The sequence below is a fragment of the Phocoena sinus genome, chromosome 11 (genome assembly GCF_008692025.1).
Source record: "Phocoena sinus isolate mPhoSin1 chromosome 11, mPhoSin1.pri, whole genome shotgun sequence".
In the NCBI taxonomy this organism is placed as follows: domain Eukaryota; kingdom Metazoa; phylum Chordata; class Mammalia; order Artiodactyla; family Phocoenidae; genus Phocoena; species Phocoena sinus.
The window spans coordinates 56,832,771-56,850,938 of record NC_045773.1 but is presented as its reverse complement, the minus strand read 5'-3'; the positions used below and the strand labels follow the sequence as shown (position 1 = coordinate 56,850,938).

At 35.2% G+C, this 18,168-nt stretch overlaps 1 protein-coding gene across 5 annotated transcripts in view; it reads right to left on the bottom strand.

The window, feature by feature from the left end:
* Positions 1-18,168, bottom strand: part of SLC4A7 (solute carrier family 4 member 7) — a 133,400-nt gene that overhangs the window by 47,878 nt on the left and 67,354 nt on the right. For 3 of the 5 annotated variants that reach the window (XM_032647508.1, XM_032647511.1, XM_032647509.1), the window contains exons 5-10: positions 17,541-17,701; positions 15,075-15,263; positions 7,247-7,362; positions 5,188-5,345; positions 3,300-3,387; positions 1,272-1,418 (exon numbers count right to left, since the gene is read on the bottom strand). In XM_032647508.1, coding sequence (XP_032503399.1) covers positions 1,272-1,418; positions 3,300-3,387; positions 5,188-5,345; positions 7,247-7,362; positions 15,075-15,263; positions 17,541-17,701 — 859 coding nt within the window. Of the gene's footprint in view, positions 1-1,271; positions 1,419-3,299; positions 3,388-5,187; positions 5,346-7,246; positions 7,363-12,259; positions 12,629-15,074; positions 15,264-17,540; positions 17,702-18,168 lie in introns of all 5 variants that reach the window. The other 2 variants (XM_032647507.1, XM_032647510.1) reach the window with 2 other exon arrangements.

Below are 18,168 nucleotides of genomic sequence, written 5' to 3'. Positions count from 1 at the left end.
TGTTCTTGAATAGATTCAATATTATAAAGATGTCAACTTTCCCTCAGTTCATTTAGAAATTTAATTTCCATCACAATTTTTTTAAAATCACATTTTATTTCTGTAAGTAAAAAGCTGATTTTAAAGCTCATGTGAAAAATAAATACACAAAGATGGCCAAGAAAATTCAGAAAAACAAGAGTAAGAGAGAGGTTGAGAATGAATGCAGACCTACCAGATATTAAAATATAACAAAAAGCCTCAGAAATTAAAGTGTGAAATTGGTCCATGAATAGACAGACCACTGGAAAAGAAATTCCAGAAATAGACCTGAATGTATATGGAAATTTAATAAATGATAAAGAACATCACCAATCAAGTGGAGAAATACTTTTTAATAAATAGGGACAACCAGGCTGCAATTTAGAAAAAAGACAAATTGCATGCATTCTCTACATAATACGTCATGATAAATTCAAAAGGATCAACAAATGATTTAAATGTTAAAAAAAAGTGATGGAGGGCGATGAGCAAAATTCAGGAATATTCAACTTCACTAATTACAGAAATGCAAATTAAAACCACATTAAAATACCAGATATAGTAAGATAATGATACCTATCAGACTGACAAATATCCAAAAGTTTGACAACACACTGTGCTATTGAGGCTGTAGGGAAACAGGCATTCTCATTCATCACCAAAATGAGTCCACAACAGTTCAACCTGATAAGAGGAGATTCTGGTAATATCTGCTAAAATTATAAATAAATCCCCATGTGAGCCAGCAATTTTATTCGCATGAATCCATCCTACAGACAGACACATCTGCACAAGACTAAAATGGCAATATGAACACTACGATATGGTTTGTAATAGCAAAAGATTGAAAACAACCTGCACCAGAAACAGGACAAACTATGGTGCATCCATACTGGAATAAAACACAGCTGTGAGGAAAGGAAGAAGGAGTATTTCTATGATTTCTTATGATCAGATCCCCAGGAAATATTGTTACATGAGAAAAGCAAGGTGCAGAACACTACAAATAGGATGTTAACTTCTGGTAAGATAGAGGAGAGAACAAGACTATATGTTCATATTTCCCCGTACTAAATAAAAGCTAGAAGGATAACAAAAAACTAATAACAAATGGTGACCCACAGGAGGTGGGGACAGGGGTAAGAAGGCAAACAGGACACAGTGGGGAACAACTTCTCTGAGAGTAGTTCTTCATATAGTTTTTGAGTTTTGAAAATGTATAAACCAAGAAGTACTGTGTGGATTCTCACCTGAGAAGGAACGCTCTTCGGTGGCTCTATGCGTATGGAAGGGTCCCACTCTCCTGGAGGTAGGACAGTCACTTGATCTAAAAATTCATCAATTCCAGATAGGAGGTCATTTCTGTCTTTTGCTTTATAAGCTACATCATGAAAAATCTAAAGAAAAATACACATATTGAGTAAAAGGATTGTAGAGCTGAAAGAAAATTCTACACATAGTAATCCACTTTAGATATCATAACTAAGTCTACATAATTACCTTAACTCTTGTTCCCACTCTCGCTAATAACTTTAAAAAATAACCCACTATTAGTATTACCAGATGAATTAAGAGTAACAAACAACAAAAGAAACCAGTGATGTGTTAATACACAACCATTTTTAAAAAGAGAATATTTTACTTGGGAACTAATAAATACAGAATAAAATAATACTGTAGGTACATCATTTACTTTTATGACATTTTAATGTCATTTATCCTAAAGGAATAATCATGGGTATGCTAACAATCTTACTTAAATAACTAATTTGATCATTTATATTTACTGAGTGCCTACTATTTGGCAGGCACAATTCTGAGCACTATGGACACAGATATGGCAAAGTCCCTACACTCAAGAACTCAGGGGGAAAGACAGTGAAACAGGTAATTACATAAATACACAACTGCAGGTAATAATAAATGTGCCTATAAAAATAAAGCAGGGTGGGCTTCCCTGGTGGCGCAGTGGTTGAGAGTCCGCCTGCTGATGCAGGGGACACGGGTTCGTGCCCCATTCCGGGAAGATCCCACATGCCGTGGAGCAGCTAGGCCCGTGAGCCATGGCCGCTGAGCCTGCGCGTCCGCAGCCTGTGCTCCGCAACGGGAGAGGCCACCACAGTGAGAGGCCCGCGTACCACAAAATAAAAAAAAGGGAAAAAAAAAAAATAAAGCAGGGTAAAGGAAGGGAAGCTGATGGGGAAGAACTGGGTGGCCAAGGAAGGTCTCTTAGAGAAGGAAACACTACAGGAGAAATCTGTCTGAAATGAGGGACAAAGCATGCATAGGGTGGGGTGAAGGTGGTAGAGTGAGCACTCAGGCAAAGGAAAGAGCAGCAATGTCCAGGGGCAGCAATGGGCATAGCACATCTGAGGAACAAAAAGGAAGCTGATGTGGACGGAGCAAGTGGTAGAGAAAAGGTGACCACTCAGTCATAGCATGTAAATTTCCAAAAAAAAAAAAAGCATACAGAGGCTAGATTAGGCAGACCCTATTAAGACAATGGTAAAGACTTTAAATTTAAACAAATATACAAAAGGATGTCATTGATACATCTGGATCAAGGAAATGATTTATTCAAATCTGCATATTACTGATAGTACAGAGGAAAATACTGTAAGAGAAAGGCCCATATGATCCACTTTTGTCACCAAAGAAAAGAAGGTAAGAGTCTAAGCTGGAGGGAGAAGTGATGGTGCAGATGGAAAGGAGATGGTAGATTAAATGCAAAATACACAGAAAAGGTAAAATCAGTAAAATCTGGTTACTGACTGAGACAGAACAGAGAAAGGAAGTCAGTTCAGACATGTGGGGTTTCAGATGCCTTAGGGACACAAAGCAGAGATGTCTAACAAGTACCCGACTATAAAGCTCTCTACCAAAGAGACAAAGTCCTGATCAATACAGGCCATGGTCAAAGATGAAGTCCGCAAAAGCAAGAAATTATAAAGAAAAAAGGGGAAAACACAAAGTCCTGAGGAAAACCCAAAGAACCAATATCCTGAAATGCAGGATGAAGAAAATTTCAAAATGTCAAGAAGATGGTCAATAATTTCAACTTGGGTGGGGGGGGGGGGAGGGAGGAAACCAAACAGTATCCACTGATCCCTGACAGAAAGGTCCTAAAGACCTTGCAAAAGGCAAATAGTGAATATGAGATAAAATAGTAAAGACAAACAAGGACAATTTTTTAAGCTTCACTATGAAAGGAGAACTATAATTTAATATGCATTATATGCTTTTTAATCAGTGTCCATATCAAAGGGCATTTTAATTACCTCATCCGTCATGAGAGTGGCTATTGATCTTCCAATTTCGTGGTACTGTGGCGCCTTGCCTGCAGGACCCAATAACAGAAACAAAAACCTAAGGAAACATGAAAACACAGATTTAAACATAAACAACATACACACATAAATCTAGGAATCATAAAGAAATCATTCAAATGTAAACACAGAAACAACACTCAGACCTCTTTTCCGTCCTCACACACCAATGGCTGAAAAGAGGATGGAACTCTATTCAGATGAAAACAGATCACAGAACTACGAAAGGCATTCATAAATAACTTTCTACCAAGTTATTACTTTTCATCTTCCTTAGAGTAAAAAAGTACTTAAGGAACTGGTGTTTTACATTAAAAGTTCCCATCTTCGATATCCTTTTGAATTTTGAGTAAACAATTTTTTCTGGTCTGTACTGATGAAAAAAAGTAAATTAGTAAATAGTAAAGTGAATACTAATCCCATTTAAGTATTTACTTTGGCTTAATAAAATAGCTAAGAGTATGCACAAGAAATCCATGATCCCTCAAACTACAGTCTGGATAAAGACACTAATGTGGTAAATAAGGGACTAATCCCTTTGGAAGGAAAAGCATTTTTATTTACAACTCCAAATTTAACATCAAACCTCTTATTATTTGATTTTAATTTATTTACAGTGACTAAATAAAAATTACTTAACTTCCTACTTAGTTATATCATTGTTCACACTACAGTAAAATATTAATATTCACAATAATCCAAACTGGAAGTATTCAGCTTCCTGCTTTGTAAGAGTTTAAATGTGAATCTATGAAATTATTCTTCTCATTTATCTTAATACTATACCATTAATGCAATTCAGTAAAGCTTATTAAGAACTGGCACATATATTTCAATCAAGCTGCAATTAATTCTTCTTATTTACTATTATATGAATAAGAAAAAAATATTTTTAATTTTTGTAATTAAGTTTATACAATCAGTAGCTAACAAATTGATAACCCTTTATAACACAACTTGCTAATTCATAAGGATATGACCCCCATTTTAATTTTTACTTATAATGTATACTGAACAGAAGATTTGATCAGGTCAGAACAAAGCATTTTGCCTAATTCAGAGGCATTATTACATTTAATCAACCCTGTGAGGTATGCTACCCTCATTTTACAAATAAAGCTTAGAGAACTGAAGTCTGGCTTGACCGTCCCACAAAAAGTGGCCGAGCAAGGATTCAATTCCATTCTCTCTGACTTCAGTGCCTGCACAGAACATACTATGTCTAAAATGATGAACTGTTTTTTAAACCAAGGCTCCCAAGATACCGCACTTCTTGTAAAAATATAAATCCAATGTATTTTTTTAAATTTATAATTTGAGTTTTTAAATTTATCAATTTTTTTTTTTTTTTTTTTTTTTTGCGGTACGCGGGCCTCTCACTGTTGTGGCCTCTCCCGTTGCAGAGCACAGGCTCCGGACGCGCAGGCGCAGCGGCCATGGCTCACGGGCCCAGCCGCTCCGCGGCATGTGGGATCCTCCCGGATCGGGGCACGAACCCGCGTCCCCTGCATCGGCAGGCGGACTCTCCACCACTGCACCACCAGGGAAGCCCCTATCAATTTTTTTAACAGACCTTTATTGGAGATCTGCTTCACAATACCGTGTTAGTTTCTGTTGCACAACAAAGCGAATCAGCCACATGCATACACATGTCCCCATATCCCCTCCCTCTTGAACCTCCCTCCCATCCTTCCTATCCCACCCCTCTATGTCATCCCAAAGCACCGAGCCGATCTCCCTGTGCTATGCTGCATAAAGCAACATGTTCCTTCAGTGAATAAAATGTTTTAGATTTTGGACATTCTGGGAGAATGTTAATTGGAATTAACCCTCTCTTTACCTTGTAGGAACAGGGACCTCGGTCAGCCCTGAGAGAAGAACTGCAGGAGCCAGTCTCACAAACGCAATTATAGGTCTTTCCAAAAAACCCACTTCTCCCACCAGAACATTGGATGCCTCAGCTCCTGAAGGAATTTTTCTCATGAAATTCATATCAACCTAGTGACAAATAAATAATAATTAAAAATAAAGTGTGCATGGTATTAGTAAGACCAGAGGGAAATAGGAAAGAAAAGATGCTTTTAAGACTACTATTTGCTAATCAAAACTGGTGATCTAAAGGATGTAAAAATGCCAAAATTCTCACAAATACAAAAGACAAATACAAAAAAGCAAGCAAAACACATCTACCAAACAATACTCCCAACTGTTTTACTGTCATAGTCTTTACTACTTCAGAGATCTAAATTACCAAACATACAAACTAGAGAAAATTTTCAATGAATATAGCAGTATTCATTAAAAACTATTAAAGACAAAAATATAGTTCACAAGCTAACAGTGGTCCATGAAATTATACACAGTGCTAAAAATATTCATTTAATTATTATCTATTGTTTAATCTTAGAAATCAATTAGTTCCTTTATATTTTATGTATTTTTATAAGTCCTTTTTATTTTAAAGAACTCTGGACATCCCCCAGTATTCTCATTAAGTGGGAAAAACTGTGTTTATTTAAAACTAAAATAGCCATAATTGGTATAGATATATGGTAGTGCTATATAATCAAATTCAGTTGTCTGTGTATAATTACAAAGAAAAGGTTACGAGCATAATATCAAAGTATGGCAACTTCTTCGTTTATACGCAGTTTCACACAAGGCACTAAACAACCACTTACAGGGCTATCTATTAAAACAAAACCAGCACTTACAGCGGGCCTCTTGAGTCCCACACCCAGTGTGCCACAACTACAGTGCCAGGAGGCAGACTCCTGCCCAACAGGAGATAAGGAGGTGTACACAAGGACAGACCAAGTAAAAAAAGGAAAACTGTGACAGAGGAACAAAAGTAAATGGCATCTGCCATGTCTAGAGGAGATCTGTAACTTAAACTATAGTAATTTATTCATTGCAATTTAGTTACTGAACACTTTACACTCATCTGAAATAATTGGTGCACCAGTAAAAATATGATCGACTTAGAATAGTACAATGTCCCATAAGCAAGGCTTTTTTTTGGCAAAGCTTTTTATAATTTTAGAGCATGAAGCTCAGCAAAGCTATACCGCAAATCATCATTTAAATGCCTTTTCTGCAAAATGTGATTTATAGAATTTGCGTCATAAGATAAAGGCTTAAAAAATGAATCTTACTTGAAATAATCACATTTAATTAAAAGTCTGACATTGTATCCTATAGTAAATACCAATAAAAAAATTTACAATGGCCACAGGGGATCAATTATTCAGAGGCAGTACTCACAAAGTAGGCTTTAAATTCAATTGTAATTTGAACTTGTAGTTTTTTGTCCTGTTCTTTTGAAATAAGTTCTTTTTATATTTCATTTAAATACTCGTCTACCACAATTCAAAATCATAGTTGAGATAGGTGAATTGTTTTTAAATCCATGCCTTTACCTTTACCTACCCATGGGGAAGCACCAATGTTTCCCAGTGACATTCCAGAAAGTACTGACACCATAAGACAATAATTCTGGGATCACATTACAGCCGAGAAAAAGCTGAATCATTACTGCTATAACATCATTACCAGAATTAATCTTTCTAGTGGTGGTAGCTCCAGAACAAACGACTGTAATTCAAAAGGTACTGAAGTTTCATGATATCTATGGGTAGGTATAGATGAAAATACCATATTATTCATATATTCTTTTTTCAGAATTTCTAACACTAGTAAGATATAATGTTATTCAAGTGTTATGAGACTGTTACCTTTCTCACAATTTCTGATCATAAATTAACATATCATAAGCATCACATGCAGGTTTATAAGCACAGTTATTAAAAAATTATTATAATCAATGTTAATAAAGCCACATTGCTACAGTTTTCTCAGTAAAAATGACTATGAAAATGTATAGTTAGTAACAGAATTACCTTGCTGAAGTCAACAGTACTATTTTCTCTGCTTCCTCCACTTCCATTACCTTTAATTTCTCCACTTTTACTATTGTCCAAGTTTCCAGGTGCAGACTGTGGAGAGGCCAAAATACCTGTATTTAAGAACAAACAAATTCCAAACTAGTAAGGAGAAAATTCACTTTGTAACCTGAATCTGCTCATATCCTGAAAGTGATGGTTTATTAAAAGCAAATGTGCTAGGTTAAAAAAAAAAAAAAAAGGTGCCAAGTGTTAGTACCATACCAGCAAGAGTAGATTAACATTTTAAGCAATAATGAAGCTATATATTTTAACATTTTAAATAATATAATTGGCATTTACAAAAATGGTGGCCTTTTGCAAAAAGAGAAAAAGTGAGAAGGTGGAAGACCTGGGTCTGATCACCACTAGAAATACTTAGGGCATCCATTTTCAATGTATCCAATAGACATGTGAACTCCACATCATTAAGTTAGCTTAATGATGTCTAGCACACTTACATCAATAACAATATAAAATTTCTGATAAAACCTAAATGTAACTCAGAAAATGTTAAGAGCTACGTCAACTAAACGTACACTAATTTTGCCATAATCATCCCTAATCTTAACAATTTCCTCAAGAATTTTCATTCTCTTGTGTGAAATTTATGTGCTGCCTACTGTCATTATTCCTAAGAAATATGTTAAAACATAATAGTAATGTTTTTACTATTTTAGATACACGTTCTATTAAATTAGCTTATTTGTATTACAAATGACAGATATATGTTCATGCATTATGTATACTCATTTCAAGTAACACTCAGCAGCAACAATTCACACAATAACATAAAAACACCCAGTAGAATATGACCAATCATTACCACTACGAATTTTGCATAAAGTTCAAATCTCAAAAATATTAAGTACTTAACACAGATTTCTACCATTAACTGTAACTAATTTTTTCAAAACACCCAAGACTTTTTAGTTCAAGAATACAGATTTAATATTACCCAAAACACTGAGTATCACAGGAGAAGATGCACTAGACAATTACAAGTCTTTACTTTTAGTTTTAACTCTGCCACTCAAGACAATCTAGTGACCCACAGAAGTTCAATTAAATTGTTTGTAGTTAGATCCTATAAACTTTAAAGTTAATATTCGTAATTGAGTTCCAAAATTTTAAGCATATCAGATATATTCAATGCCTCTAAGGGAGTTTTCGTTTTTACAGAATACAACATACACTAGTAACTTTAAGTCATTTGAGTTTACTGCTTAAACTTAGTGAAAGAAGACCTTTGTGACACCCACTTCTATGTTAAATATCTACACTAGGATGTCACTCTGACTCAAAAATCTCAGTGTAAAAAGTATGCGCAATCCCCTTAGCCATGTGCTCATTCCCTAGAAGTATTAAACAATTCTGAAATAAAAACTATTTCCTAAAACTTAACTAATTTATCACCATTTTAGCCTCTTCTTTGAACTTTGTCCCTACACTTCCATTAGAGAGTCCATTCCTTTATTAAAATACATGCCCAAGTGGAAAAAAAAAGTGAACCAGTATTTTTCAGTGGTTTCCACCAACTCCCACACAAGAAAATGAAGAGTATCATTAAGGCCCTGGCAGCAACCGCAATGACCATCAACACACACACACTGCTAACTACTAAATGCATCCAACGTGCAAACGTGTAACCAAAAAAAAAACATAGGCACAGCTTCCCAGAACAGTCACAGGCACCAGATTTTGGGGAGAAGAGTGGAATGGGGAGAAGGCTCTGGGGGAAAACAAGGATACAGTAGAATGGGAAGAAGAAATAATGTACAACTCAATACTGACAAAGCCAGAAGAGATGACGTGAAGTCATGGGCTCACCTGGTCACCTTGAACCTGTTAAAGTCATCATGCCAGGCACACCTTAGAGATTCCCACCATCGCCTTCTCCATGCAATCCTTCCTACTCTCAGCTAAGTTAAAGCTATTTCCTCAAAAGGTTAAGGAAGTATCCCTGCTCCTACAGTAAATTCCTAGAGCTCAGAATTAAATGAGTAAATTCCCCAAAATTAAAACTATCATTAGCACAGATAACTCAGAAGGACTTTACTTGCTTTGAGCAAAAGAAAAAACAAGTATGAGTATGTATACAATCAGTACTGGGATTTAAAAATCATACCCTGGTAAATCTATTATTGTGCCCTTACATTCTTTTTCTTAAAATAGCAAAGCTACCTAGAGAAAAAGAAATCAAAGATATCAGTTTTCTGTCATTAAAAGTTTGAAAGTAGAAGCAGTGGTTCTCATCTGGGGAAGATTCTGTCCCCCAGAGACACCTGGCAACGTCGAGACATCTTTGGTTGTCACCCCTAGGGAGTATACTGGCGGCTAGTGAGTGGAGGCCAAGGGTGCTGCTCAACATCCGACAACGCACAAGACATCCCCCACCACAAAGAAGTGTCCACCCCAAAAGGTCAATAGTGCTGAAGGTGAGAAACACTGAGTCAGAAGAGTTACAAACACTAAAAGTGAGTTACGTCTTTTATATAATTATTCTCCAAAAAATAACTAATGGGAAACACCACTTTCTTTTTTTATTTTTACTACAGATATTCACAAATCATGACCCCGTGCCACAAAAATCTATGACATTAGTCTCTCAAAAATGATGCCAAGGCCACCTTTTTCATCAGACTTCAGGAAAACTTATAGAGTGAGTTTCCAGCTGCTCTAAGCAGCAAAGGTAACTAAGGCAAGGAATAATATAGAGTTGCCCCTATTATTGTAATTACATTCCTCCTATAAATGTCTTCTTAAACAGTAATTATGAGCTCTCCCTTTTCCTTAGAAATTCCCTCTTTTCCCTACGTTCTAATTTCTTTTCTTCAGAAAGGCTAATAAATCTCATGGCATACTTAATGGCAGAGGGGGAAATAATTTAATCATGTCCCTCAATTTTCAGTTAATTGCTCTTTTTATCCTCTTAACAACATGACCTAATAAGCCATTGTGAACCTGTACATCCCTTCCTTCCCATATAAAATTTATAGTCCCTTATCATTAATAACATTGAAACTGGTAAAACAAGAAATGTCCAGTATTACTGACAGATATAGGTAAAAACAAATGCAAGGGGAAGTAACTTTAAAGTCATTTTTGTTCAAGAAAAGTAGTAAACCTTGCTAGTCCTTTTTAATTAAAATAAGAATGTTTGTTATTTCTGAGTAATTATTTCTAGATTTTTTCTTTTGTTTAGTTACCTCATTATATAATACTCTATCTTTTCCACAGAGTATTAAAATTTACAATTAAATTCTATACTATAGATTTTGTTGTATGTAGATCTGGGTTCAATTCCTTGCTCTGGTCATTTACGGTATAACCTTAACATCTCTAAGTCTTAATTTTCTTCATTTTACAAACAGCGATAACATGAACTCATCAAATTTTAGACAAATTAGAAATATGATATTTGAAAAGTACACGTCACTGTGTGTGACAACCTATGAAACAATGGTTACTATAAGTACTATCATAATTAATGTTACAATGATTTAACCACAAAACTTCTATTTTTTAACTTCCAAAAGTATCATCTTTTTTTGGCAACTACAATGAGCTTTGATTAAAGGTATTTAGTATGTCTGGATACAGCCAATAAAAAGAAGGAGAGGCTGGTTGGTCATATGCTGGTAGGAACACAGGATGTTTAGTCAGAGGACATGGGCTGTCACTTACTAGCTATATGATCCAGGGGAATTTATTTAACTTAGCTGAGCTGAGCCTGAGTTTCTGAAAATAGGTATATCCACCCAACTTACACAAAATTTTATACACATCAAACAGGCTGTTAACTATAAGCTAGTACTGAAGTGTTACATATTATTCAGTGTTATGCAGAAATGTGATAATAATTATTTGATTAAAACCACTATAGTTAGTGTTCATATGTCACGTTGATGCTTAGCTGTCAGTAAAACATAGTCACTAAAGAATACTTTTTTAGGGCTTCCCTGGTGGCGCAGTGGTTGAGAGTCCGCCTGCAGATGCAGGGGACATGGGTTCGTGCCCCGGTCCGGGAAGATCCCACATGCCGCGGAGCGGCTGGGCCTGTGAGCCATGGCCACTGAGCCTGCATGTCCAGAGCCTGTGCTCCGCAGCGGGAGAGGCCACAACAGTGAGAGGCCCGCGTACGGCAAAATTAAAAAAAAAAGAATACTTCTTTATATGAATTGGGTAGAAAGATAAATATGTATAAATATACATATAATTAATATGTAAGAGGAAAAGCCAAAATTATAATAATATATAATAACCCTTAAGTGAGTTACAAACCTTTTATGCACTAAGAAATAATTTTTCTAATTCACATAGAAATATATCCTAGCCACAACTATTGGAACTCTAGTCCTGAAAATTTCAAGGTAAATTAGGATTAAAAATAGATATGGCATTAAATAAAGGACAAGTAAAGTCTATGCCAAATTATAAAACTAGTCTTGAAATAATGATGATCCCAGGAGACAAAATGAGAAAAAGAACATTCAATTCTATTTTTTGTTAGGAAGGTTAAAACATATTGCATTCCTTGAACAAAAGCACCAAATAGTAGATAAAAGGCATATCACCCCATTTTACTTTATGTAAAACATGTGTTCATTCACCTTATGGAATGAAATGCACAAGAAGAGCCACCATTTTTTTAATCATGGCAAATTAAAAGATTACTTGTAAAAATGTCTACATTTTTTGAACCATTCAAATGCACTGACCTGTAAAATCTCAGTGAAAATTTTTGAAAAAAAAATTAAATTATGTGTAGTCTTGTTTGGAGTCTTTTTAAAATTTAAAATAATTCTATCCTTCTCTGTGATATACTATAAAGAAAAAAACATGCAGAAGTCAAAATAAATTATAAGCATTATCTATGTATGCTGCTAAAGCTATGTGCTTGAAAGGCATTCCAAGTGCAAGTGATCTAGAGGCAGAAAGCACCACACATGGAGGACTTTGAATAGTTGCCTGAAGTTATGTCAACATTTTCCTCATTCTTCTGCTCCTGGCCTCGCAGTGCTTCTAAGTCTTCCTCAGGCGGATGAATTACTACTGTGGGAATATCGTCACTGGCAGGTGAAACCAGTAGCTCTGGGGCCTGAAGCTGCCTCTGCTGGGAACTTCTGGAGTTCAGGCGACTGAGCCTAGGGCTGGAAGGAGGACTGTTCTGAGGGGTAGGTACTGGGGTTGTACACTTCGAGCCTGCAGGGGTTCCAGCTCTCGAAGAAGGAAGAAGATGACTGAGAAGAAGAGATAAAGGTGATTCTCCTCTCAATGAAAGGTTTGAGGCAGACAGACCTGTTCGCAAAGAGTGGCGGGAGGCTGAAAGGCCTTCCCCTGAGATAAAACAAATAAATGAAAAGTGATGAAGTTCACTGCAGAAGACAAATGAGACAAAAAATATCAATTTACACCATAAGCTGCAAGGTTTAAAAAAGATCCAAAATTTCAAATTCATGCTATCAGGGTTAGTATAACAATCAGATTTTTAAATATTAGAAAATCACTGAAAAATGCCTTAAACTGTAATTAGTTCTCTGAAGATGTATCCAAAAATCAAAACAAAAAATAAAAAACAATGCTAATGATAGATGGTCGGGGACGATATTCTGTTAGTAATGAGAATGTCCAATAGTGTGGCTTTAAAATTAAAGAATAATATCAATGGAAAGCTGCTGCTTAAAAAAACGATAAATAGCAAATCAGAATATAACACAAAAATAATCTAAGAAATAAAACCCAAAACAAAACTTAACAGCACTGATATTTAGTGCATTTTATCTACATTGCACCGAACCGCTACATATTCTCTCATAAAAAAAGTCCACATTAATGGTATCTAATAATTCCTAACTTAAAGGTGATATCAATAACATTAAGTCAATAGGGCATCACCTACTGATAGCATTCTCAAGTAAAATTTTAAAACATAAGACATGTTATAGGAATTTTTTTTTTCAAAAGAGAAACGTCAATTTTAAAAGATACATATTCTTGAGCTCATTATCTGATATTAATAAATGCCCTAAAATATGCTTACATTTCTAAGGCAGCAGATAAATTAAAACAAATACATACAATCTTTAACTTAACTAGCTAAGAATAAAGTATTTCTTACCAACAAGAGTGATGAGGAAGTTAAGTCTACAGTATTTCAAAAGGTCAGGTATAGTTATACTTCAAAAACTTGTTTATTCTAATTAAGTGTGGCTTAATGGAATAACATTGTTTTTTCAGGAAAAGCATGAGAAATATAACAACTCCACATGATCTAAGTAATCAAAGCTACATGCTCAAGAGATCCCAGAAATATTAAAAATATGAACTTTTAATCCATAAACCACCACTATTTAGTTAAAAAATAAGCTACATGCAGAAAAAATAGTTAAATTACAACTATAATATAACAAAATAATGAAATGCCCATGCTAAAATGGCATCTAAAAGAAAACAGCCATTGTCTTATGATTAAAAGGAATCAACTGACAATTGGAGAATAATCAGGAACCACTGCATTTGGGGAAGAAAGATTTAATATGGTCTCTCTAGGCAAACAAATTCACTTCACTAAAGTAGAGCATATGCAATACATGGAAAGGTGAAAAAAAAGACATGACATAGATGGCTTGCTTTCAGATTGAACTTAGGTCCATAAGAGATTTCTTTCATTCTTAAGGTTCCTTGAATATAGAAAGGCACAATTTTAAATAGATTAAAAAGAGTTTTATTGGTCAAATGCTCAGAAGAAAATGGACTTAATTATCTTACACTGAGCTGCAAACGATGACTAAGTACTGTCAACTTTAGACATGTTAAATCCTACCACCTGTGACTGTGTGCTTGTAGAACAGTTAAAAGCCATACTCTTTTCAGAGACAGAAAAGATGAGCAGAAGGATTTGTGGCCCATCCTCCACTCCTCTTCACTGTAATTCTCACAAGCCTTGGGTAATGGTAGCAACTAGAGGCAGCAGTGACCCTCAAAACCAGCTCCAATTCTTTGCAACTGGATTTTTCCAGTCACTGTCATCAGAGCTATCTTTGAGACCCAAAATAGAACCCCAGTGATAGCATGCCAGCCTTAAGACAGTGACAGAGGTAAATAGCTACAAAAACACATTCTCCCCATGTCCCACATAACCCATGCTAGACCGTGAATGAGAGGGGAGAGCAGCAGTGTGTGGGTCTGTGCCGTTCTCAATGGCTTGAAAAAAATCAACTACATCATCCCTAGCATAAAACAGGAACAAACACAAAAACCTTTCACCAATTATGTAAATAAAAAGTAGTGAAATCAGCAGACCAACCCCAAAACTTGCTTATGCCTAGCAAGTAAAGTATACTCAGGAGAAAAAAAAAAATCTCCAGGAAAAATCTAATATTAAAGGCCCAAACACAAGACTTAAAATTTTCAAGAGATTAAATTTATAGATAATAAATATACAAGAATCCTTCAGCAGAAACAAAAAAGCAAGAAGGAGAGTAATTCAATACGTATAGTGTAGTGTTTAAATATTACCAATACTTATCCCATTTTAACAGAGTAAATGCTTAATTTTTTCATCTAAGTAATTTCTACAGATAATTCTGTCACGCTGTAAAGACATTTTAGAAATGAAATCTTTAAATGCACAAATTATTATTTTAAAGAGAATTAAAAAGATAAAGGCCTATGTAATTATCTAGAAAAAATATGTTTCTTTTCCTGAATGCTAATTGTAACACACTGGAATGCCATTAGTGTAGATGTGTTAGCAAAAAAGGAATGCCACAACTTATCTCACCATTCCTTTCAAGCAAGTGAGGGTCAGAATGTTTCTTGCCTATATCTGCAAAAGATCGAACAAGGGGAATCCGGCTGGTGAACCTTTTCTCATTCTGATGATGGTGCCTCTTCAGAAGGGCTTCTCTGACATTCTCTCTTATGGACTCGTCCAACTGGCCAGAGGCGATCATGTTGTCCAATACCATATCTAGGCAAAGAAAAAATACATAGATAACAATGATTTTTATTAAATAAACTAATACTTGGATGACTATAACACAGAATAAATCTTAAGTGAAATCTTACCAGAAAAATAAGACTCTTAAATAGCTCTAGAAAGTATCATTCTCTTCTAATATTGAATAATAGATGCATAAAGATAAATATGAACATTATCCAACAAAAATGAACATATTAATAGAGACCCTTATTTTAATAAATACTATTATTTATTGAAAAGCTACTGTTATTCACCAATAGCCTTCCTATATAGTTGAAGGTGCTTTACTGATGATACAATAAATTCTATTGAAATGGATATTCAAATATTGGCTTCCTAAGAAGTGAAGGTATTTTCTTGCTTCACCTCATACTTTTCCTCAAAACTGTAGATGAGTATCTGTACTCATTCATTCAATCATTAACTATTTACTGAGTACCTATTATGTGTTGGGAATACAGCAATTAACTAAGCAGATCAAGTTTCTGTTCTCACTCATCCACAGGTAGAAAAACCAGTAAGAACCTGAATAGATAAAATATGAAGTAATAAGTTTTAGAAAGATGACTATATCAGGCTGTGAGGGAGGTGTGGGAAATGGGGAGATTGATGGCAATGACATTTTATACATTACTGCGGTGCCTGGACTTTTTTTTTTTTTTTTTTTTTTTGCGGTACGCAGGCCTCTCACTGCCGTGGCCTCCCCCGTTGCGGAGCACAGGCTCCGGACACACAGGCTCAGCAGCCATGGCTCACGGGCCCAGCCGCTCCGCGGCATGAGGGATCCTCCTGGACCGGCGCATGAACCCGTGTCCCCTGCGTCGGCAGGAGGACTCCCAACCACTGCGCCACCAGGGAAGTCCTGGACTATTTTTAATTTATAAAGTACATATAAATATTTTTTTAAAGTGGCAGTAACTTGAGATAAAACAGTCAGGCTTTCAAATCTATGATAAGGTTCCTCTGAGAGAAAATTAGATCAACCTAGCAGGTAAACTCTTAACAGCAACACCATGACTACAGGCTACCATACAAATGAACACTGGATTATACATTTACTAAAATATTATATTGTATTATGTGATCATTAAAAGCCAAAGTAAGACATATTGAATATGTCTGAATTCAATATTCCTAATCCTACTCAGTTTTTCAGTCATTTATATAGAACAAGAAAGGACTTTGATAACTTAAGGATTTGCAGCACAAGGTCAAATCTATCAATCTGATAATATCAACGTACTGGTATTTCTAGCCTGAGAAATTCTAATAAATTTACAGTCCTCTTGAAGATCAAATACAATAGTTTTTTGTTTTTATATTGGACAATCTATGATGGTAGTCACATTATCAAATTTATTACTATTGAACTTGATATTGGTTTTGAGCAACTTCAGTTAATGACCAAATAGCTTTATCACAGCTATCTTTTCCTTCTTTCTACCTCCACAGTATCCTTCAATTTTCTCTCCTTCGTTTCCATTGCTACTACCTACCAGACATCAGATCGTCATCACTTCTTGCTTAGACATTCCAAGAGAATAAATGACCTCCTTGCTTCTAATCTCTTCTTATCCAAAGCCACCCTACCTCTTCTTGCCAGAATCCCTGACACACATCGAGATCATACTATTCTCCAACTTAAAAATCACTGAGAGCCAAAATGCCTACCAAATAAAATCCAATTTCTTAACCCAGTAATTCAAGGCTAGTCACAATCCACCTCTAATTTATTTTTCTAACATATCTCAAGAAATCTGTATACTCACAGAGAATTGACTTTTCTGAGATTCATAGCTGTCTATACTTTCTAGACTTTTCTTCCTTCTCTTCCTCCTCCTTAGAATACTTTCTTTTCTCTTGCACCACCCTGCTCCCTATCGCCATGTGTTCAAATTCTATGCATAAGTTGAATAGTTAATGTACTCTCTGTATCTTCCCCAGATACCTTGGTCCAAAAAACAAAGAAACAAAAAGCTCCTTCCTCTGCATTTCCAGAGAACAGACTCCATATCTTGCTTATGGCACTAGTCACTTTCTTCTTGATAACTGTAGTTACATCTCTCTAATTTAATCTTTTAGACTCCAAACTTATCAAAGACAAAAAGGGTTATTTATATGTCTACTCCTCATACTGCCCTGCACAGAATGGAAGCTCAACATGTAACTGTCAAATCAATGGTCTAAAATTCCACTTTATTTTCCTTATTTAAGTATCTCTAACTTCCATACAATTTAACTATAAAGAAGTCACTTTGCTATCACCTGCTATTTCATCAAGAGTGCCTGCTCTCATATCCAGCATGACTGTTCCATTTAGGATGCAACTTCTCAGTTCAAAAAGACTGTGCAAAGAGAGGGTCGCCACGTAAGGCTTACTCCACCGGTCACCACCGTCTTCAACATCCTCTTCAAATTTCAGCCATCTGAAATGTATAATGTATAACAATATTTTACAAATAATGATTCCATTTGTTTATTTTAATATGATAAACATAAGCTTTTTCTTTTAAACAGAAACAAAGATCACCACCACCAAAACAAAATTTCACTACAAACACATTTTTACAAATTAGGCTAATGGTCTATGTCGATAGGCACAAGTTACCTTTGTAGTTCCTCTTTCTATTCTAGCTATCACTGTAGTAAGTTTACAGAAACAAACTCTGGAATTTCATAGTTTCAGCTTCCAATCTTATTTTAAACTTTAAATATGCAAGACATTGATTTTTCAAACTTGTTTCCTCTAATTAAAGATATTAAAATCTACAGTAACATATTTCCTTTTCTTATATTATAGTATTAAGAATTATTTAAGGAAACAAATTTTGAGAATAAAGATAAAATTTCCAGACAGAAGGAAATTCTCTACTCATTGTTTTAAAATACTGGA